This window comes from Protopterus annectens, chromosome 9.part0 (assembly GCF_019279795.1).
Source record: "Protopterus annectens isolate FY-2018-M chromosome 9.part0, PAN1.0, whole genome shotgun sequence".
Classification (NCBI taxonomy): domain Eukaryota; kingdom Metazoa; phylum Chordata; order Ceratodontiformes; family Protopteridae; genus Protopterus; species Protopterus annectens.
In genome coordinates, this window is record NC_056743.1 from 96,226,207 (window position 1) to 96,250,009 (window position 23,803).

Here is a 23,803-nt window from a genome sequence, read left to right on the forward strand (position 1 = left end):
GTTCTGTGTCATCTACAGAGTCATCTTCCAGAAGCTTGTGCTTCTGATGCCTTGTTCTTTGCTTTTGCATCTCCTCTCAGCCTCTGTTAGCCAATCAGTATTCATTCTTAGCCTGGTCAGTCTATCTCCCACTCTTTCCTGCACTCCTTTCTTTTGCAGACTCCCGGTCTTCTACCAGCAGCATTACAACTGTACACTATATTTCCATACCTGGCATGGCCACATATCTGTGCTATAGTCCTCACATATGCTATTTTGAGGTATTGCCATTCTTCAACTACACCTATTTCCCTTCTTCCTGATGTGCTAGAGTACTAATTCCTTGAACTTTTATGTTTTCACTTTAGCCAACTTCAAGTTCTTCAGCCTCATCTGTTGAACTTACAGCCTTTTCTGACCACTGCTTGCAGCAGATTGTGGTAACCAGTAGTTTATGCTGTGGCCTGACTTTCACTGGGGATGGCTTGGTAATTGCTGATTCTATCCCAGCAAGCTTTCCTTACTAGGATGAAGTCTGCCAGAGTTCCATGCTGGCCATTCTTTATGCGGTCTTCTGACTCTCACTTTTGCTGAACCATGGGTTGGCCACTATAAAATCATTTGCCAGACAAAAGTATAGAATGGCCTATCCCCATGTGGACCCAAGTCGTCCTCATATCTTCATTATGTCCATTGTGCATTCAGGTCCCCCATTAATACCAATTCATGGTGTCTTGCTTTATTTAATATGCCCTGCAGCAACTGCTTGAATGCACTCTTTTTCCTTGCTATCACAACCCGGCTGGGATTATGAATAGTGGCCTATCCTTGCACTGGAGTCTGATTGCTACAGGTCTTTAACTAATTCTGCAAACACCCCCAGTCTTTCGAAGTTTCTCCACCACAGTTCTCGCACCATTTCTAGTTTGTCGTGCTCCTTTGCAGAAGACTGTGGACCCCAAGCCAAGTGACTACTGCACTGCCATTTCATCTAGTCTCCTAGATACACAGGATGTCCAGATTCCTCTTTACCATCATGGTATCCACTTCCAAGCTCCATTCTGTCAGTGAATCTACAAGAAGTGTTGCAATTCTTAGTGCATTTTTGGCAGGTTGACTCGTTTTACGTCCAACTTTTGTTAAAGAAAGTTATCCCAGGTAACCCCAGCTGAGCAACTGGACACCAGATGGCCAGTAGTTTATTGGCCAAGGTTACTGGGGTTTTATGGCAGGCACACACTGACCAATAGGGGCACATACACCCCTCACACCATTAGCATGGGCCCCTGGCATATGTTGGTGTAGGCCAGGTCCTCAGTCCAATTACCACTGGTAAATATCCGTGTCCATTTGAAGACGAGTCACAATTACCAAATCACCTCAAACCAAATTTTACGCCACTGAGTGGTAAGCCCTGTTCTCCTATCTTGAGGATACTGCAGCCCCACAGCTGATGCCCAAAGCAGCTGGTCTATGCAACTTTTCCCCCCTATAAGACACCATCTAGACCCTGTGCTGCTGCCCTCAGCCCCACTCTTAGGAAAGCTGAAGGTGGAAACATTCAACATGTTTTTAGGAGGTGAAAGGAACCCTATAGAGTCCCAGGGAGAACAGGCAAACTCCATAGAGACATTTTCTGGAGGTCAGGACTGAACATTATACATAGGCAGTAAACAGCATAACCATTGATCAACTTTCTATCCCTGGATAACTGAATTAGTATTTATAAATACCCACCCCAAGCATGACTGGCACAGCCCTCCTCTCATCAAGAAGGGAGGCACAGTCAAGGTTGGGAACTGGCAAAGATTCAGTAGCCTTGAAATCCCTACAATTTCTATAATAATTTAAGGATCAGGCAGGGATGTCCTCTTTCCCCTCTCCTATTTACTATACACGTGGTACCCCTGGCAGGATTTACAACTTCGGGAGGATAGAATTAGTATGGTTGTCAAAAAAAAAAAAAAAGCCAACATTTGTAGATGACCTCGTACTTGACAAATCCTGAATAGGACATTAGAGTGCTGTGGGATATTTTAAAACAGTTCCAAGTATCCTTCGTTATAAAATAAAGGATGGTTAAACAAAGGCTAAAGCAGTAAACAAGATGCCCACACATTAAATCAGTTCAACAATATCCATGGGAAGGGAAGAGAACAACAGTAAAGTGGGATAAGTTAATTCTTCATACAAAATGGGAAGGTTTATAAATACCTGATCTGAAGGGGTACTTTAAAGTTAAACATGGAGACTCACATATGCGGGCTCACTCAGAGTGGTCTTTAGCTATTCTGGTGTCCTGTGCTGTCTCTCAGTCTGATGTTTGCTGCAACTTGTAGCATACGACCACAAAGGCTGTATCTATTCAGAAATCCTGCTTTGGAATGTTGGTACTGCACTACCTACTGATCAGCATCTGCCAATCACACCCCCTAACATTTCACACTTGGGCAGCTGCCCCCCCTTCACCCCACCCTAGCTACACCTCTGGGATCACTTCACGCTGTTTAGATGTCATTTCATTGACAGTGTGAAGTGCTTGGAAAATTTATTTAGAATACAAGATCTAGAGATGCTGAAAGAAGGAAGGCTTAGTGCATGTGAGTAAAGTATGTGTGGTCTTGGGGTTTTAATGCCGATATACAAAAAGTTTTGGAATAGGGCGAGGGAGTGTGCGAGTGTGTTTGGAGTTAGGTTTAGAGTAAGGACTGGGGGAAGAGGACAGATTTACCATTGTATTTGCTATTGTTGCTGTATGTGGTCTGTTCCGAAGTCTCTTGAGTAGTAGTAGTGTTACTGAAAGGGTTTTTCAAATGTAGTTTTGAACATGAGAGGTCAAAACTAATATATACTGTTTCAAACACAATATAAATCTGCAGGAAAAATTTAGAAAAAAATCATAAATGACAGTACTTCTGTGCAGCAGCATTCATGCGTTATTCTGACTACTTAGAAACAAAGATTATTTGGAGTATTATTGATTTTATTCTGTTTTTATCTGCAGTGAACTGATGCAGTAGCAATGGAAAAATACAGACTGGTAGGATACTGTAAATGCTACTCCAGTAGACATAAGCCCTCCTGAAGTTCAGTTTGGTAGGTTTCTTGTTTCAGAGTAAGACCTGTCACATGTGACAGCAGTACGGATACCACATTGTCTACACAGCATGTAATGCCTAAAATAAGGCAAACTTTTGAGCAGTACGGATACCACATTCTCTACACAGCATGTAATGTCTAAAATACGGCAAACTTGTGTTTTCGTAACACTAAATACTCTCATGCAGAATCACAAACACGAAACATTGTACATATAAACAGTTTTATTGTATACAACAAAAATACAACAGCCCAGTATTCCTAAATAAACCATTTAAAATCAAATGTGGTAATAAAAAGTATAAATAAAACAGAATGTATTCTATAATATGAAGTGGCAATATTCCCTTTAAGGCCTAATATAGGCATAATGATTCCTATACAACAGAAGGAAATCTACTGTTAGTCTCCTGTTGTGCTTGATCAAGCAATTTATAGTTCATAAGACTGTCTTCACCCTTTTAGGTTTCCTAAGTACAAGATGGAGGAGTCTGTTCTTAAATGGGCTGCTACATACCACGAATATGTAAAATTTCACTACTAAAATACATACTTTTCTCAGTTAATACATGACGTGCCAGTTTACTACAGTAACTCACTTGTGAAATTATAGACTACAAAAATCTCAAGACCTCATAAAACATACAGGATTTTTTCCAAATATCTGAAATAATAGACTATGGTTTTTATTACTGGTAATGCCAGCAAACCATCTTAAATATCTGATTTGTGGTTATTTTAAGTGCTAATATGCTTTAAAGTGCTGAACTTATAGCTCTAAGTTAGAGTCAAGTGCAAATGGTGTACCCTGGGCATACAAAGGAAAAACAGATAACTCTCTCAGCATTAACATCATAAAACACCTGGTATAATTCTGACACCTAATAATGGATCATCCACCCTGAATAAAATGAAAATATGACGATGACACTGCATACCTTGTATTTTTTTCTTTTTTTTCTTTTTTTTACTAGTAAGGCATAAGGCAGAACTTGTCAAGTGGGGAATAAAACCTGAACATGTGTAATACAGTAAAGGCCAATTTCATTTATCATTACCTTGAACATTACTGAAACAGAAAACTTAATATTTACTCTGGAGTCTTACTACATTAATATACCAAATGACTAAACATGTTAATATCCAACAACCTATAATCTTTTTGTTGGTCTCATAAGAGAAGTGTTTCAGTGTACCACAATTTCAAAAGCTATTTCACATGATTTCCTGAAAACATTTTTAAGGACAAGTATGAAAAATAATGATCTAGCACTTGGAAGCTTTGTGCTTCTCTATTTTAATGGAAGCCGCCCAATGGAAGTGGTTACGCAATACTAGTATTCCCAATAGAATGTTTATAAAATGGAAGGACTAAATAAGGCATGGTATGTTGTCTAGTTTAAACACTTTAGTCTGTACATTTTTTATACCTCCTAGCTCATGTTGTCTTCCCACTGTGTAATTTTATATGGCAATTGAATATGATAAGAAGCAAAACTAACATTACATCTAAACACAGTGGTACACTTCTGAGTCCCCTAGTTGCTTGCATGTAAAGCTAAATCAGAAGCAAGCCTACTACATTAATTATGTCAGCTGACTATGCCCCATATCGGATCTTCCAATTACTAAAACTGGGTAAGCAGTCATCACACTACATACTAAAACATGATGCAGAGAGGTAACAGACTTTCTAATCCTTATTGCATTACAATCACATTTTTCACTCCAATAAGAACTATAAGACAATGTAAGTGGTTCCCCCAAAAGTCTAATTTTTTGCAGACCATTAGCTCCACCAAGCCACTGCTATGCATCTGGAACTTGTCAACGGTCTATAAGTCCTAAAAGGCATGTAAACCTCTATCAATGAAGCATAGTATCCAAATGAGTCAAAAGGGGGCTGGAAAAGGCATGCTTGTCTAAAGATGTGGATGAATCATACATCACTGCCACTCCCATCAACATGATTCATTATCTGGGTAGTCTGGGATAGGCTTGTCCAGATATCAAGCCAGTGAAGGGCTGAATACAACAGAGTTTCAAATGGAGGCGCACACATGCAACTACCAGAATCACTGCTAACATCAGACTCAGAATTAGAAGAAAAATACAAGCTATTAGACAAAGATGTAATGAAGCTGAGAGACCATGGACAATGAAATCTAAAAAGGGGTGACCAAAAAAGGCAGTTAAATAGGCCACCTAGAAATTCAGACACTAGGAGGGCAGATGACAGAATCTGAAGAGAATGAGCATGCTCTCAAAGTGAAAAAGGTGAAAAGCCCTGCACAAGTCTTGATGGCATGCTTTGAAAGTACTATAAACATTCAATCATCAAGGCACATGAAGACAGAAATCCTTAGCTCCTAGAGGATAACTAAATAAAATAAGGCACTTCATGAAGATAGGCATTAACCTGAGGGATAATGTCCCAAACTGAAAACAGTGACAAGACCATGAAAGCTGAAGCACTTTCTGTATACAGATGGACATAGATGTGAAGGTGAGCATCAGTTATGTCTACGCTGTAGCATCAGTGTTCTTTATGTATATATATATATATATATATATAGAGAGAGAGAGAGAGAGAGAGAGAGAATCAAAGCTCAAACTAATGGCATTTAGCACTTTTACTTTATGTATCTGCTCAGATGTCTGACAAATCAGGACTGCGTAGAGACTTTTAATTTTCTAGGAAACTAGGAAAAAACAAGAGTAATGACTCCCTGTGTTGCAAGAATGAACTGTCCCAGTTGTGCATTTTCAAATGAGGCTGAACACTTCTTCACAATTAAGAAACAAGGGCAGATGAGCCAGATGACAAGGCAGAAAGTCTGGTTCAAGATGACAGACGTTCAAGCCTGAACACAAAGCAATCTGATCTCAGCTTTCCTCAGTCAAAAGTCAGAGAAGACCACAGTTGGTGGATTCTGAAACGTAGGAGACTATGGTGTATTCCTGGCTGCAGAAAATAGCTAAGCCATAGACAAAAAAAACATTTTTGAATGGTTCCTCATCTCAATTTTGGGGATGAATGATCAACAGTGGTTTACGCACATGTAAGACAGAGAATGTTGATCTCGCTTCTTCAGGTCAGATGCACCCCCAATATGATTGCTAAACAGGAAAGAGCCAATGTAGGGAGTATTTTGCAAGGTTTGTTGAAATATGACGCACAGACCCAAGATAAACAATGCATGGCTTTGCAGCGCCACCCAAAATGCAGCAGCCTTGTTACGTATATTATGCTTTATGGCAAATGTAGCATTGAGGAAGTATTTGCAGTTCCATAAGTCAAAGTTCCTGAGAATCATGACCCTCAGATTCCATTGCTTCTTCTGAAGGTCAGTGACATACCTACTAGTGTGCACCAAATGAAAGAACTACATACATTTTCTTCACTGAATTGGTAAGGTGTCACTGATGTTTATGCATGCATCTAGGGTCACAAAAAAAAAAGCCAATGTCTGATGGTCTAAGAAATAAGAACCAAACTGGCACTCCAGTAAGTTTTAGCATGTGTTCAGCTGGACCTTTAAAGCATAAGTAATTGTGAGTATCATGTAGTACCTTCAGGAGAGGTTCTGCGATGTCCAGGTATTCCACCATCCCAACTTTGTATGCCTGCTGCAGAGTTCTAAAAACCCATAAGCAGATCAGCTTTCTGGAGCAACTTCTAAAAGGTGAAATCTTCAAGGGTGGAGTGTATACCTCTAAGTGGACAGTGGGAATTTGACCGTGGTTGTGGTGCCCTCAAGGAATATTTATGATTAATTCACTAAACAGTGGCTTGAAAGTTCCTCTGAAGTAAGAGCATTCCCATTACTCAACAAGACAGTTACCTCAAGCTAAAGAGAGTAATCTTAAGATTTCTGTACTCTTGAAACAAAAATAGTTAAGTTTCCTCCTTAACTGAAGATTTCTGAATCTTCTGCAAAGGTAGACAACCTTTAAGTCAAGGTAGCGGGATCTTAGGGAGGCTGAAAAAACCTAATGCAGGAATCCAGCTGATGATCTGAAGTTGCTTTAGATGTTAACTTCCCTCCTCACCTTATGCTAAAGGAATGACAGAAGGCTCAAGTTTTATAAATTTTATAGACCATTTTAAATTGATAAATCACTTGATGGTGTACCAAAGATCTTTGATGGCAAAAGCCTCTCCATTTAGCAAAATAAAAGCTTAATAGGAGATTTGGTGATAACTAAACGGGCTGGTTCTGCCTTACTACCCATGGATGAGGCAAGGATGGCTCCAGAAATGGAGGCTCATCCAAACTGATGACAATGTCCTTTCCTTAAAGGCAGTGACACAGGAAGTTTTATACATTTCACATATGTATCAATGAAGCCTTAATAGGCTGGCACAGTTCACCATGTCCTTGGAATAGTGTTAATGCCTCTTTAAATAAAGGTATCACACATGTTTAGTTAGAGGAACTGGAAGTCTCTGTTGTTCCATACTTTGCTCAAGTTATTCAGTGTTTTCATTCACTTAGAGCATGTTCCAGTTACATTTCCTCCAGGATATAATTCTTAACCAATAGAAAGGCTTCACAAAATTCAGGGCCAGTATTAATCCAGAGAAGCAATTTTTGGCCAATGTGACACTTGTGAAAAAGAGGCAGCATTCAAACATCTGATAGCAAACTACTGTGAAAGAGGGAGAACTTAAAAGAAACAGAAGTAAAGCATTAAAAACAAAACACAGTAAGGCACATGCAGTTGACTCCAGTCCTTTTAGGAAATGGAAAAGAAATGAAAGGGGTAATCCACTTTCTATTCCTGCCTACATTATTCTAAAAAAGTTGTGATCAATAATGCAGATCAAGCTTGTTGTGATCAATAATGCAGATCAAGCTTAAGTAAAACGCCTGAAAATGACTGAAAGCACTGTTTTTTTTTTTTTTTTTTTTTTTTTTTAAGAAGAGCGTAGAGACAAAGATTGTAGATCCTCCTAAATTCCCATGTAAGAATATTTTTTTCTAATTAACATGTGAATATGGTTTATTACTCAAACTAAACTTCTTGAAAAGGATTTTACTTTGCATGTTTGTATTAAGGTACAGAAGAGCACGGACAACAGGGAATGTATGATCAAAACTCAGTCTAAATTAGTGATGTTTTTACCATAAATGTCAAATCACCCGACTTAAAAAGTAACTGCATAAATTTAGTCTTGCTCAGATTTATTATATTTTACAAATAATGGTGTTAGGACTTCTAAATTGACATGAATCTACAGGTAATCTAAGCTCAGAATGTTACACACTGTTTTAGGCTAAAAGAAGATGGACAAACTGCCAAGAAACAAACTTGTGTACTTGGCAACATTTGATAAATTAAGGTACCACACAATGCTATATGCATTGTTTTCATGTCTAGAGTACCAGCAGCTATTTCCTATGATTGCTGACCCAACTCCATTTGCATGTGGGTTTTCAAAGTTGAACCCAGTACATCATGCACTGAAACAGTCACAATAAGTCTAATTCAAAGCCATCTAGAAATGATTAGGAATTTAAGGTAAGAGTTTAACTGTTCTGTCACGCCACCCTTTGAAGTTGATAAAATTGATTCTGTGCCACTTTTAACTTTGCTTTACTTGAACAATTACACTGATGTGACAAAACTGGATTTAAGTATTGCAAGGAACGTTAGCAGTCTTAAATAAATATTCATGGATATGAGCTATCAACCAGTCAAAAGAAAATGAACCACTGGCATTTTTTTACTTCACATGAAGGTTGCCAGTATTCAAAGCTGTCATATCTTTAAAGACTGAAAACGCAGATAAAAGAGTAAAAGACCATATCAATAAACTGGTACACGACACCTTCCACAAAGAATTAAAAGCATTTAGTTGCAGATAAAAAAAAAAATCTCTTCTGCTTCAGAGAAGGAAAGACCTTACCCAACATGAAACCTAAGGATCTGCATCAGCTTTTTCAAAGCATGTATTAGTAATATTGGACTCAAGTCACTCCATCCAACTATGATCCAATTTGCATCTGATGCTTTCACAGAGTGGCTACAGTATTTGCAACAAGTGCAACTGTATGCATTTAAGAAACTATGGCAATGCCATCTTTTACAACTGACTGGTTCTTAACCAGCTGGACTCCAAGGATGCAAGGAAGCTGAGTAAAGAAGAATCTGTGTACACTAAGGAGACTCTCTAAACCAAGACACTTAGAATTTGGACAACACTATCAGAAAACAAGTGTGTGTGTATCTTCCAAAATGGAAGCTGCAATGAGCTACATGAGGTAATGTAATTCACATCTCATATTTCTTACATGTGTAGAGTTTCAGCAGATACAGTCATGAAAGTACCATCAGACAAACCCTCTGATGCTATTTGCAGACTTTTCTGACTCCTAGCTCCAGTGCAGAAATTGTTCATTGAGACTACTGCAGTTAACAAGATAATGTCAAACTTTCTCAGCATTTAGTGTTTTTGAGATGAAAGCAGGGGACTGACAATTTTATCACTCTTGTTAAATTATCCTCCTGCCTTTAAGTCAAGAAGCATGACAACGAAGTCTCACCAGTTTGCTGTGTGTACCTGCAAAGAATACCTAAACACAAGTACTAGCAGCACTCAAGCCCACAGCTGTCTGAGGCTAATGTTTAGCCAGTGCTTCAGCATGGTCTCAGAGCCTCAAAACACTTTCATCTGAAGCTCTGGCAAAAGTTTCCTGCAAACCCTTAGCTGACATCCAGCATACGACATTGTAGCAGTAGTGTTCTCTCGATGAACACCTAACAAGGTACCAAATGCACATTCTCTTGTGATATAAAAAAATAATAATGACCCGCATCTCCTTAATGTAACAATGTACAGAAGACCACATAGAAAAATCAAGCCCAAAGACATCATGGGTGAACCAGTCCACAAGATTAACACCTCACTGTACCCCAATACTTTATGAATTACCTATAAATACCTTGGTTAACAAGGATGAAAAGAACAGTTAATCAGTGACTGAAGTTCCTTATGAGTGCTGTGGTAAGTAGGTGCCAAAAGAATGAAAAAAAAAATTCAAAAAGGTATCAAGAATATTAATGTATACAGTACCACCCAACAGAAAAAAATAAGGCAAATCTTGAACTTTCTTAGAAGCACTGCTTGTCTGGCAAACTCATTTGTAATATCAATACAGCTTTTCAATGGTGTCTGTATTCACTGAAAAAAACATCAAACACCACAGAAAACTTTCCATGGATCCTGAATGCTAGAGAAAGAAAATTGTTATTGCTATACCATCAGCTCTTAAAGTAGCTTAGCTGACTGCTCCTGTAACTTTGATAACGGAAATATTTGGGTTGATAAATTTAACCAAAATCTGGTAATGCTCTCTACTGCCCAACAACTAAAGGAAACGTGATAAAACATGGAAAAAGTACAAGCAAAGAAAACGAGACATCTTCACTCCACAGTCTATCGTGGTCCATCTTGTTTTTTTGCTCTTTTTTGTTTTTGTAATATACACTGAGTGAGGTAGGCTCTCTTTGGCAGCATGGACCAGTACATGTAGTTCACTACAAGCAGAACACTGCAGACGGTACTTAACGGTAACTAATCACAAGCATGACTACTTTTACTTCCATTATAAAGCATTACATGGCACAGATGACCACTACAGATTTCTATACACTGCCTACCAAGTAACATTAAAGTCTTTAGTTTTCAGTGACATGGGCACAGTCTGAAAGGGGGGAAAATACCTGCTGATATGGTCGCTTACTAGGCTGTATAATACAAGTTTGATATTTTGTCCCCTCATCTGAATGTTAACATATGGTTTCCTGGGATACAAATGTGAATGGTACCCAAAAACTAAAACGCAGTAAAGTGACCAGCATGAACACACTTAACTCACTTCTTAAAATTATTAGAACAGCTTCTGTGACATGTTACATCACTGGAAAACATGACATAATGTAACACAGCCAAATGCTATACCGTCATTTTCAGGAGAGGTACACCATGAAAACTGATGAGTTGACCAACTCCAATGGATACAGCAAATGTGGGGGTGTAAAGTGCAATTATCCAGCTAGAAATATTTGCTGACTGTCGCACTGCGAATAATCTTATGAAAGTATTCAAACTAAGTCAATAATTTCACGGGTTGTTCCCTTTAAACAGTTAAATCATGGTTAACTACATTACTATACACCAGTATATTTTCCTGCAGTAAAAATGAATGTGGTCCCAGATGCAACGTCCAACAGTGTCAGTGATCTAATAAAAGATAATTAGTCTATAAAAAGGTGGAACTGACATATGCCAGTACTTTCTGCTGAATGAAATTATTGGTGCTTTTAATGGTCATCTCAGATGTCCAGGTGGAGATGAGGATGATGATGCAACTGTTCCAGCAGTTCTTCCTCTGTTGGCTCTTCTAAATCATCCCTGTAGAAAAGGTAAATCAGAATGAGTAATTTGCATTTTTCCCTTTTCAACTCAAGAAGGAAACACAAAACAAAAAACAAAAAAAAAGGCAGTTGCATTTTTTCCTAAAATGCTTAAAAGCATTAAATACACAGTAATGAAACTTTAAGAAACTTGGGATCCCATCACAGATCATAAATATTTATTTATTCATTCTATTTGACAGTTTTCCTCCCCCTTAGAACTTCAAAATGATTCTTTACTTGCTTGCTTGCGTCTTTTGGCTTTTCCCGGTTAGGGGTCGCCACAGCAGAACTCCGGTCCACTAATGATTGGTAGTTGATTTTTACGTGCCGAGTTACCAGCCCTGACGCACAACCTTCAATGAAAGCATGCCCATTCACGCATGTCTCCACACAGAAGACGCACTAGCTGAAAATCAAACCGGACGTCTTACTGTGAGGCGACAACGATACCGCAGCACCACCACCGCGGAAAATGATGCTAAATGCCTATTAACTACTTCTATTATTTCTCATGTATACACACAGATCTCCTACATTTACAACTTGGTCCTGTTCGATTTGATCCTTTTTGTAATCTTTCCATCTGCCTAGTCATCACCTTTCCTTTACCCTTATCCTATAGACATAAGCACAGTGGCTTCAATTATTTTTCTAGTTACTAGTTTTATTTGTTAAATATGATAATTCAGAGTGGAATAAGAGAACTTCAGCCCTTTCAGAGTACTGCTAATAGCCAATAGTGATCATTTTCACTTCAATCTACATCAAAATATAAAACCCAAAATGTTAACTCAAAATATTGAAAACCTATTTAATGCAGGGGCCAGACCCCTCTGTGCTCCCACCCCCCCAACATCCCATGTTAATTATATATACCAAGTCTTCGATCACAAAACAGTGGGGAAAGAGCAAATTCCCATTTTCATTATTTTGAGTATGATGTTTTGGGTTTCAACAGTTTTGAGTTTTCAATCAACCAAACGTAATCCTTACGATTACCAGACCTTCACTTTTTGAATATGACTAGGTGATAAAACTAAGTAATTTGGACACGTTATAATCTCTGGTTTCTGTGTTTCCATACCTTACAATGGAGTGTCCTCTATTTCCTGCAAATCTAAAGTGCTTAGGCATGTGGGTCTCTAGTAAGGAGCTCTGTAGTTTTGCAGATACTTGTGATGAGCTTCATTACTCACAGCAGACAAGCCCTAGTGTACTTATGTCACACCGTGCAGTGCATACTTATGGAACTTTAATTTCTTACCTGAACCATTAACGGTACATACTTTACAAACTACCTGAACTAAGCCTAAACACATTTTCTTTATTGCTCACTGATAGTGTACGTTTCTTTCCGACTCTCTGATGTTATTTTTAATGGTCATCACTATGATGTCTAATGCGAAGAGGTAGACAGGTATGCTGTCAGCATCCAAAGTGTCTGTCCACACTGCATCACCAGCAACAAAATGAATGAGCATGCGAAAGCATCAGTTCAGTTATAGTGTATTCATTATCTATGGATATTACCTTTGATTTTGTGTACACTTGTATAAATGAGTTGACTGCTTTAGCGATTCTGTGAACACTTCCACTAAGCAACTTCATTTCATAAGCTTTGCTCACAGGCTGCTGGATTACCAAAATAATGCACTGGGTCCAGCTGGGAATAAATAACTGTGTAAAAGTCTGTCTGCAGCAGACTGTGCTTTGGGACTGCACGGTCACTAACTCTACGGTTTTGCTCCAGGTAGTTTTACTCTGCAAAGTACAGGTCACCATCACACAAAGTAAAAAATGCAACTAAATACTAATGCGGCTGCTAGCCAGAGTTATTAGAATACAAATCAAGCCAGCTTTCAAGCATGAGATTGGTCTATTCAACTCTGAAGCTAAGCAGCTTCGATCATATTAAGCATTACAGGCTATTTTTTAGTCTAGACTACTCTGTAATGCCTGCTCCTTCCAAGTTATGGACAAAACACCAAAGGGAGAAGGGAAACAAACTGAAGTGATCAGTTCAGTGCTTCATTGTTGTTGCTGCCTGGTACATTCATCTGTCACATAATCAAAGCCTCCTGTGATGTAACAGGTCGGTCTACAAAAATAAAATGCAGAGTGGAGCTGCAGCAACAGTATGAACTTCAAGGCAGAATCGGTTCACTGGACAGCAAGTAGGTTGACATTTTTATGATGAAAAATAAACATTCAACTGTATCAATTTAAATGGTTAAGAAATCTTTTAAAGCAATCTGTAATGTCTCGCTCAATTTACGAATGACTGTGCATCTAAATGGCTTCCCAGTGGAACCACCACCACAATTTTCATACACTTAGCCTTTTTGCCTTCTCCTGCTGCAGTAATTGAGTTGGATATTCTTTGTGATTCACCTGATCCACAGAAATTTGAATATCATGCTATGCAGCAATCAAAATGCAAACACCAAGCATTTTTGCTGGACCTGTCAGCTTCTAGTGTCACTCCAACAGGCCCCAATATGTGGTCAGCCTAGAGGAGGGAGATGGTTGAGAGCCCAATATATGTCCACTGTGGGGGAATGGCAGTCCAAAATCCTTTGAAAGGGATGGTCGGCAACTCTTCCCCTCAGGGCTTTCATACACTGGCTAAAATCTTCTTAAATATCAAGCTGCAAATTTTACCAACATTGTAAACCCAAACCTAAAAAAATCATAAAAGTAGTACTGCTTAATGCTAAAAGCCTCAACAAAAAATACCCTCACTATAAGCCTTGCTGTCCCTAGAAAATGCTGGCATCTGTGACATCATTATCAATATCCTCCATATCTAGATTCAATACCTTCTACTAGTAAGATTCACCACTGAAGGCACCTCAGTGGCAGGTAGTGGTACACCCTTATTCCTTTGCAACTCCATCACATCCAGTTTTGTAACACAAAAAAATGTTCTTGAACTCCCTCTGTATCCCACAACTCTAACAAACAGTCCCTACTATTTTCTGTGAAATTTCAAAACCCCTTCCATGACACTTACTGTGCACGAGTGTTCTGAAGGATTTTATGTTGCTCACTGAAAGGCCAAACAACTACATGATGTATAATTTAGAAGACTTTTACTACTGCAAATAAATATGCACAGTGCTTCCTAGAGTTCATAAATGCCAACTTGCTTAAGCAGAGCTTGCCCCCAACAGGGGACCAAATTTACTTGCCCTAGTATTCACAAACACTGCACATTGCATCACTAAACTCTATGCATACAGTTTTGCCATCACCAGTCAGTCAAGGTCTGACTATCAGGACCTAACAATAGACTCAAAAAGCCTATCTTTACGGATTTCTCGAAGGCTAGCTTCCTGCAACTAGCAAATTACCTGACACATTACATACTCTCACCAATTCTGCTGTACTTGCATTGAAGCTTCTACGGAGATTTTTCTTTGAGACATTAGCCCCCACCTGCCACAAAAATGAAATATGTAGTAACAAAATCCCTCATCAGCTCATAGTATAAACAAACATTACAATAAAAAAGCTCATCCCAGTTAGCAACACACTGAAAGCCACTAGTTCTAATCAGAACTACAGAAAATAAACCAGGAACTTGGAAATCAAATCAAATCTGCCAAGGTTATGTATGATCTAAAAATCTCCAGCTTTAACTAAGAACACCATAAGTCCTCCTTTAGCTAAGTAAGGAATCTCAAAAACAATGCCCAGCAGTGGACTGAGACATTCCATGTCAATACTACCTATATTCTGGAGACCTAGCCAACATATTAGTCGACAAAATTAGCTCAAACGTCTTCCATCCTTATCCCCACTTTCCCCCAATGACATTACCTGTGCCCCTTGGATATCACCTCTGATTAAGTCTTAAAAGCTCTTTCAGAGGTGCAGGCACCAGCTCCACAGAGTATTTCATTCTCGGTATAAAACAATGCCTCGGTGGCCCTCACCAGCATCTGTTTTTCAGCCTTTCACATGGATTCATGCTCGAGGCTTGGAGAATAGGTGTAGCATCCTCCTCTACAAGGGAGAACCCACCAATGAACCAGGAAGCTTCAGACAGACAAGTCTAACTAGCCTTATCTGCAAAATAATGTCAAGTATTACTACAGATTCTGTAAAAAGCCTAATTTCCCTTGACCCAAACTAGGTGTGGGTTTAAGTGTAGACCCTGCTTACTAAATTTTGTGAACTCTGAGGAAGTTACCAAAGCCTTGTATGAGGGCAAAACAGTGCAGAGAGCATGCTGGCACCATCTTGCACTCTGACACTATCTTGTACTCTAGCACTGTGGACAAGCTAGCTGACCTACATGTAAATCTGTACATAACCTAATGGATAGCAAACTGGCTAATGGTTAGAACCCATCAAATCAAGATGAAAGGATCCCTGTCCTCCAAAAAAGTACATCAGTGGGGTTCTCTCCAGACTCTGTACTGGGCCCACTCCTATTTATATGTATTTTGCTAATGTTCAGGATGACACAAAGGGTGTCTTACAAAACTTTGCAGATGACTGCAAAGGTGGTGCTATCAACTGTTCTGATAATTCCTGGATCCTTAAAATAAAAAACACAGCCCAGGTGCCACAATTGAGATCTTTATTACCAGTTTAAGTGCTTTCGTTCAATAAAGAACTTCCTCAGAAACTAAAATCCTCCAGTTGTACACACATCATTATTATTTAATTTCCACATTGTAAGTTTTAAGTGTTTGATATTCCTTATATGTATGGATTTTGTATTTAATGGTGTGTACAACTTTAAGAATGGGTTGATTCGTTTTTGGCACCAACTATCTGTGTTTATATAAGTAGAAAATTCATGGAGGATTATAGTTTCAGAGGAAGTTCTTTATTGAACGAAAGCGCTTAAACTGGTGATAAAGATCTCGATTGTGGCACCTGGGCTGTGTTTTTTTTAAATTTTACTGGTCTATCAGTACGCAGCCATTCGCATTTTGGTTATTTAGAATTCCTGGATTCTTCAAAAAGGTCTATTGTGTACATGTACGCAATCGTGCATACACGCACACAGACACACAGCAATGTCCATGGTGTAAAGTTAAATACAAAAAGGCTTAGCATTTTCTCTCTTAAAAACAGAAACAACCTTGTACCCATCACTTAGGAGGCACCCTCTAAAAACCGAAACAGCTATCAGGAACTTGGGGACATTCAATGACAATGAGATACTCTACAACCATCATGCCTCTGTGTTGTCAGAAACGCCTACCTAGACCAGCTGATAACATTCCTGGATTGGAAAGATATGCCTATAGTTACCATTTCTCTCCAAACCTCCTTATTAGGTTCACAAGTGCATATAATACTCCTTTTGACATGAGCCTGACCAAACATCACCCATCCTGAAATACCACAATGCTTCCTCACTAAGAAAATGAGTGGCATGTGTTCTATGGCCTTTAGAGAATGCCTTAAAGCTCTCTCTGGTTTACTATCATAAGTATGAAATGCACTAATACAGACTCCTAAAACCAAAAATGGTATATACTGACAAACAATATGTCGAATCCACATATCCAAATTCGACCCATTTGACATGACTAACATGCAGTCTTACACTGCACCATATGTAACGTGAGGATTTTGCAGGGGGGAAAAACCCCCTGCACCCCCCACACCACCTGCAAAATATATATTCCAACTCTGAGATTGCACTATGTGGGGAAAAGGGTATATTTCCCGATCCCCACTGTACCACGATATCTAGGTCAATGACCAAACTCATCTTTGCAAATGCACTGAGCATTTGCTTAAACAGAACTCGCACAAGGGAAAGATCAGCAACACGGGTCAACCAAATGTCATTCGACAACCCATGGTTGCTGAAATGTCCCTCGGCAATTTGATAGTAAACCACTCTCTCCATATACTCAGTTGTATACTCTTGTGGGGACACTTCTGTTTGACTTGAAAGGCCTCTAGTGACCCTGTCCTATGTGACTTTCTACATGTTTGTAAAGCATGTAACAATGCCTATATCAGAGGCCTAAAACCTCCATCTCAGCATGAAGAGTCCCTTTTGGATGGATAACTTCACCTAATTCCCCTAGTCTGGATTAACAACCATGTTAAAGTAGTTCCCTGATGTTTTTAAACACTATCTGAATAAATGGATAAGAAAATGTAAGCACACTCCTGAGCTGCCCTTTCGGAATGGGACATGTAGTCGTACTGCTCTGGCTAGGACACAAATGATCCACCTAGATGAACTGCCTAGTAATAACCTATGAACTGGAATACACGCCAGACCAAACCTATGAACTGGAATACACACCAGACCAAATCCTCCACTCAGGCAAACATTCTCAGACATTATGTTGATTAATCTCAGTCTACTCAACTTCCTTATAGAAAAGTCCATCATCATTTGCTGGTCTTTTAATATCCCTAAAACCAGTAACCAAGTATAAAATCCATAACAGGTGGCCATGGCTGATTAACTAGCCTAAAGCCACATCAACAATAGGTAGCACCTGTGAACAGACCAAGAAAACCATTCATTAAATTTCTCAAAGCCTAAGGTTTTTAGCTAAGGCAGGTGGTAAAGCTGCACAGGCCACCTACTTTCAGAGAGCAAGGAGTGTAAATAAGGTGCTTGCAAGGTCACTCTAAACAATCCTCAACACCCTCCTATGGCATCTGACTGTAGGCAACTCTCCTTTCCTAATTATAATCAATATTTGCAATACTTCTTCTCCTCAGGTTTCTCTCAATGCCATCCTCTTATGGCAATCATAACTCTCAGTTTTGGTTAGATTTTAACAATTACATTTTACTTCAATAGTATTACAACTAATTTGGTACTGAGCTGTCTAAATCAGTAAAAGGGCACCTTACTCCACTGAAGTTCATCTGGAATTTTCTTAAAAAAGGCCTCTGTTTATTACCAAGCCCTTAACCTACCTACTTATATACAACAAAAAGCTGCATTTGTAGCAGACCTCTCTTCCAACCTTCAACCACTAGCTAAAATCTCAATGCCTCTACAAGAGAGTTGACTGTGTTAATTCCCATGGTCTGCTGTTTCACTCTCAACATATATTCAAGCATATGGTTTTAATAGCTCAGCAGCACTCTACTGCACAGTGCTGAAAGATTCTAAAATGAGGATAACAACCGCATGACAGGCCTAACTGCCTGTGCATCTCGGTCTTTACTTTGATCCATAATAATTCTCTTACATAACAGGAGTTAATGGACAAACTATAAGGGAAAAAAACACTTGGGTAGTTTGCAAATCACGCCTACAGAAAATGAAAGTCCTATGTATGACAGCACAGTGGTGAAGTAGGTTCAGTTCTTGGCTGAGTTGCCTGCTATGGGAAGTCTGCATGCCCTACCAAGTTTTTTTTTTTTTTTGGTAGTTAGTCCAGTTTCCTCCCACCTGCATCCAAAGGCTTGACTGGTTGCTCTAAATTCTTCCTAGGTGTGCCTGCTGTTTTTACATATTGAAAAAGAAAAGGTTGGCAATCTAATTCTGTTCCCAACTTGCTTTGTAAACTACATGGCTAGTAGCAGCTGTTCTTGGGGTCACTGCAGGAGTCAGATGTGACAAGCCTGGATGGATGGATGCATGGACAGATTGACTACTTCAGAAGTTTCCAGTTTTTCTCTGGTGTACCACAAAATTAGCTATTACTGCCAATCCTCTCTCTCAGTAGATATCCCACGAGCCTTTTATATGCATGACCTCCTCCAACTACACATGGTAGATTTATTCAATAATTTCTAAACAAAATTTAAACTCCTGTGATTCATTTAAAACTGTTTGACAGTAAACAAAACCAGTGCTGTGGTTTTCAGAACTGCACAAAGACTTTGTGATATTACCCACCCTCAAAACATACTGATTCCTTAGGAGCTGCAGTCACTTTTATTACCTTAAAATGGTATGATTAAGTTTCTGGCTAAGCCCCCCCCCCTTCCCTATCTGCCATCAATGTTTTAAGTCAATTTATACGGTCATATAATCTAAATGGATGGTCATCCCCAAATAGGTACTGGATGATTTTTAAATGTGACCCTACAGACTGTAGTAAGCTGTTCCAATAGCTACTTAAAGCTCATCAAGATATATCTACATTACTGAGAAATAATCAGTTGGACACATACAGTCAATCTTCTACCCAACGGCTACACATTTCCCAATGGAGGGTACAAAACTGCCTGTCAGTTGCCTAGAAGTATCACATTTCTTCTTTCCACATTTGATTATAAACCACATCTACACACTTGTCAACAGACTGCCCACCACTATCCATCAGTATACCAAACCTCTGGCGCACATTTGTACAAAAAGTACAGTTGTGTACACCTACCATAAATGTAGATGTTCGAGTGTATTCACTGTTGTAGTCATCACATTTGGGTTATCTGCTTGCAGTAGCCCTCAGTCGGCCTGATTATAAAAGTCTTGGGTCCTGCGTCGGTTGCTGTCTCATCTTCCATGACGTCAAGTAGTCAGGGGTATAAAGCATGCAGCCGATGCCATTACATCAGTTTTTCTTGCCCCAGATGTCAGGTGCCCCCTAATAGGAAGCAATTTTATATATATATATATATATATATATATATATATATATATATATATATAAAATATATATGCACACACACAAGGTTACACTTCCAACAAAAAAGCAAATACACCAAAATGCTTTAAGCGTATTAAACAAGAATAGAGGTATAGCCAAAAGTCGTCAGGGGGCTGGAGGGAGGGTAACCAGGACTGCAACATTGAATACACTCGAAAATCTACATTTATGGTAAGTGTACACAACTGTATTATGTTCTTCGTGCTTCACTGTTACAGTCATCACATTTGGGTAGATTCTCAAAGCTAAGGATGGGAGGAGGAAATTAGATAGCATTAGGACCAGCTATAAGGCCCTGCAAGACTCCAGTGGCAAAGCTAGCTCTGGATTTAGAGAAAAGTGTCAAATGATAATGCTTGGTGAAGGTATGTAAAGAACTCTAGGTAGCAGCTTCTAGGATGTCCCTGGTAGGGATACCTCTGAGAAAGGCTCTAGAAGTAGATACAGCCATGGTTGAATGTGGTCTTATCCCCTGTGAGACAGGTTTTCCACAGTGCTTATAGCAGAAATGAATGCAATGGCCTATCCATTTAGAAATGGTTTGCTTTGAAATGGCCTTCCCCATTGCCCCTGTAGCAAATGCCACCAGCAGCTGTTCAGATTTCCTGAGAGGTTTAGTCCTGTCCAAGTAAAATCCAAGTTGTCTGTGCACATCTAGGGAGTGCAGTATCCATTCCCCTTTGTTCTGTGGATTAGAAAAGAAGGTTGGCAAATTAATGGACTGATTAAGAGCCACACTGGATACTACCTTGGGCATAAAGGAGGGATTGGTCCTGAGGGACACCCTGTCTGCACGAAAGATTATGAAAGGCTCCACTGCCATAAGGGCCTGTAATTCAGACACCCTTCTTGCTGAAGTGATGGCTAAAAGAAAGGCTGTTTTCCAAGAAAGGAATTTCATCTCTGCATTTGCAGCTGGCTCAAAAGGAGCTAGGGTGAGTTTTTCCAATATAAAGTTAAGGTCCCAGGCTGGAGTTGGGGCTCTCCTGGGTGGTCTTAGGTTTTAGGCCCCTCTGAGGAACTGCTTGAGCAGTGGATGAGAGAAAAGGGGTGGTTCTGTGTTGTAATGAGCTGAAATGGCTGAGGCATGAATTTTGACGGAGGAAAAGGACAGGCCCTTGTGAAGCATCTCAGTTAAGTATTGAAGAATCGGAGATAAATTGGGCGCTGCTGTGCCCATCCCCTGAGTTTGGTTCCAGGAACAGAATCTTTTCCATTTTTTAGCATAAGACTTTCTAGTACTAGGCCTCCTTGCCTCCAGAATGACATCCAACACTTGTTTACTGAGGGATGGTAACAGAAAGATCAAGTAATTAGCCAGGCTGCCAGGTTCAGGGTTTGAAGCTGAGGGTGCAGAATCTGATCCTCCTGCTGGGGCAGCAAGATAGGGGTCTGCGGCAGTGCAATGGTGCCAGCAGTGACACACTGCTCAAGACGGAGTACCAGTGTTGGCGTGGCCAGTCTGGTGCAATCAGTATCGTCCTTGGTTTGTCCTGTTTGATCTTTAGTAGTACCTTGGATAGGAGAGGCAGACGAGGAAAGGCATAAACTGATAGATTTTTCCAGGTGAAGGACAGGGCATCCACTTTCCAAGCTTGTTTGTGGGGAATCCTTGTGCAAAATTTGTCCAATTGGTAGTTCTGGGGGGAAGCAAATAGGTCCATCTCTGGGCTCCCCATTTGTTTATCAACATGTTGAATGTCTTTGGTTCCAGTTTCCACTTGTGTGGGCCCATGAGATTTCTGCTTAGTTTGTCTGCCAGTGTATTTAGCTTTCCTGGCAGGTATTGAGCCTGTAGATGCACTTGGTAGCTCAAGGCTGTGTTCCACAGAGCCATGGCTAGTTTGCAGAGAGGGTATGAGTGGGTTCCCCCCTGCTTGTTTATGTACCACATAACAGTGGTGTTGTCACAGTCTTTGCCATTAGTTGTCCTGGAAGAATGTGGTCCTTGAAGGCTGTCAGAGCATTCTGTACAGCTAACATTTCTTTTTGATTGATATGCAGGTGCATTTGACTTGGGTTCCATTTGCCCTGAATGCACTTCCCTGCCAACTGTGCCCCCCATGCACAGTCTGATGTATCTGCTGTTAGGGTTTGGGCGGCAGGGGGTAGAGTGAATGGCAGTCCCTTGTTTTGGTGGCAGGCCTCTGCCCACCAAAGGAACTCTATCTGAAGGCAAGGTATGACAGGAATCATTGCTTCTAGATCCTGAGAATGTTGACACCATAGGCTTTTTAGATACCATTGTAGTTTCCCCATTTGCAATCTTGCATATGGAATTAGGAGAATGCAGGAGGCCATGAACCCCAAGGCTTGCAGTATTTGTCTTGCAGATAGCAGGGTCTTTGTGGCCATTAGTTTGAAGTAGGTTGTCAAATGAACTTGCTTGTCTGGCGTGAGGAAAGCCATCTGGGAAGTTGTGCTCAAGCTTGCTCCCAGGAATACAATTTCTTGGCAGGGTACAAGATGTGATTTCTTTTCATTTATGGTGTACCCCAGAGAGGTTAGCACTTTTTGTACAAACGCCAGATGATTCAATAGTATGTCCTGGATTGCTGCCTGAATTAGACACTCATCCAGGTATGGGTGTATTTGAATATTTCTTTGCCCACAAAATGCAATGACTGGAGCTAGGCACTTTGTGAATACCCTGGGCGCAGTAGATAAGCCAAAGGGCAGTGCAGAGAACTGATAGTGCATGAAGCCTGCTTTGACATATAGGTATCTTCTGCAAGATTCCCTGATTGGGATGTGCAGGTAGGCTTCCTTTAAATCCAGTGTTGCCAACCAGGCATCCTTGCCTAGCATAGGAAGCAATTGGTGAAGAGTTAGCATATTGAATTTTGGGATCACCAGAAAAGTGCTTAGGGTAGAGAGGTCTAGGATAGGACGCCAGTTGTCGTCGTTTCTGGGCACCAGGAAAGGTCTCGAGTAGAAACCATGTCCCCTTTCCTCTTCTGATCAGTCTGAATAGCCCTTATACTTAAGAGAGAGAGAGAGAGAACTTGCTTTTGAGCCTCTGCCTACTGATTTGGGGGTAGATCTGGCCAACCGTTTGGGGTTGGTAAAGTGTGGAAGTAGAATTTGTATCCTTGGGAAACTATATTTAAAACCCATTTGTCCTGGGTAATGAGTTCCCTGTTTTTTGCCTGCAGAGCAATCTTTCCCCCTAAAGGAGCAGTCAGTTGAGAAGGGCTTGGAAGTTTTAAAGTTAAGTCATTGAGACAGTTTACCATAGGGGGGAGTGTTACTACTCCCTGCTTTGGAAGTGGGACCCCTCCACTGCTTAGTCCTGTGCGTACCTTAGGACTGAAGCCTGGGTGTTCTGTTGGTTCTGGGTTTGGACTGAATGCCTGGAAGAGGCAGGAAAGGGCCAATGCCTACTAAATCTTGGAGGCTGTACTTGCAGGAAATCTTTAACAGTTTGCATAGATTTAGCTTTTTCCTCCATCTTTTTAAGTACTACTTCTGCTTTGTTGCCAAACAGGCGGTCCTGGTTTAAGGGAGCATCCAGCAATTTAGCTTTAACATGATCTGGCAAAGATTGCTCCTTAAGCCAAGCATGTCTTCTAAGTACATACCCAGCGACAGCAGCCCTGCAAAATGCCTCTAGTGAATCAAAACCACATTGCAAAGTATGTTTTCCAACTTGTTCAGCAGAATGCATTAAATCCAGTAAATATTTATTTTCAGTA

The 23,803-nt window shown here is 40.0% G+C and overlaps 1 protein-coding gene across 1 annotated transcript in view; it reads right to left on the minus strand.

The window, feature by feature from the left end:
• Positions 1-3,287: 3,287 nt before the first annotated feature.
• TPCN2 (two pore segment channel 2) overlaps positions 3,288-23,803 on the minus strand; it is a 1,483,468-nt gene continuing 1,462,952 nt past the window's right edge. Inside the window, exon 25 of the mRNA XM_044082617.1 lies at positions 3,288-11,500. Coding sequence (XP_043938552.1) covers positions 11,422-11,500 — 79 coding nt within the window. The 3' untranslated portion in view covers positions 3,288-11,421. The remainder of the gene's footprint in view (positions 11,501-23,803) is intronic.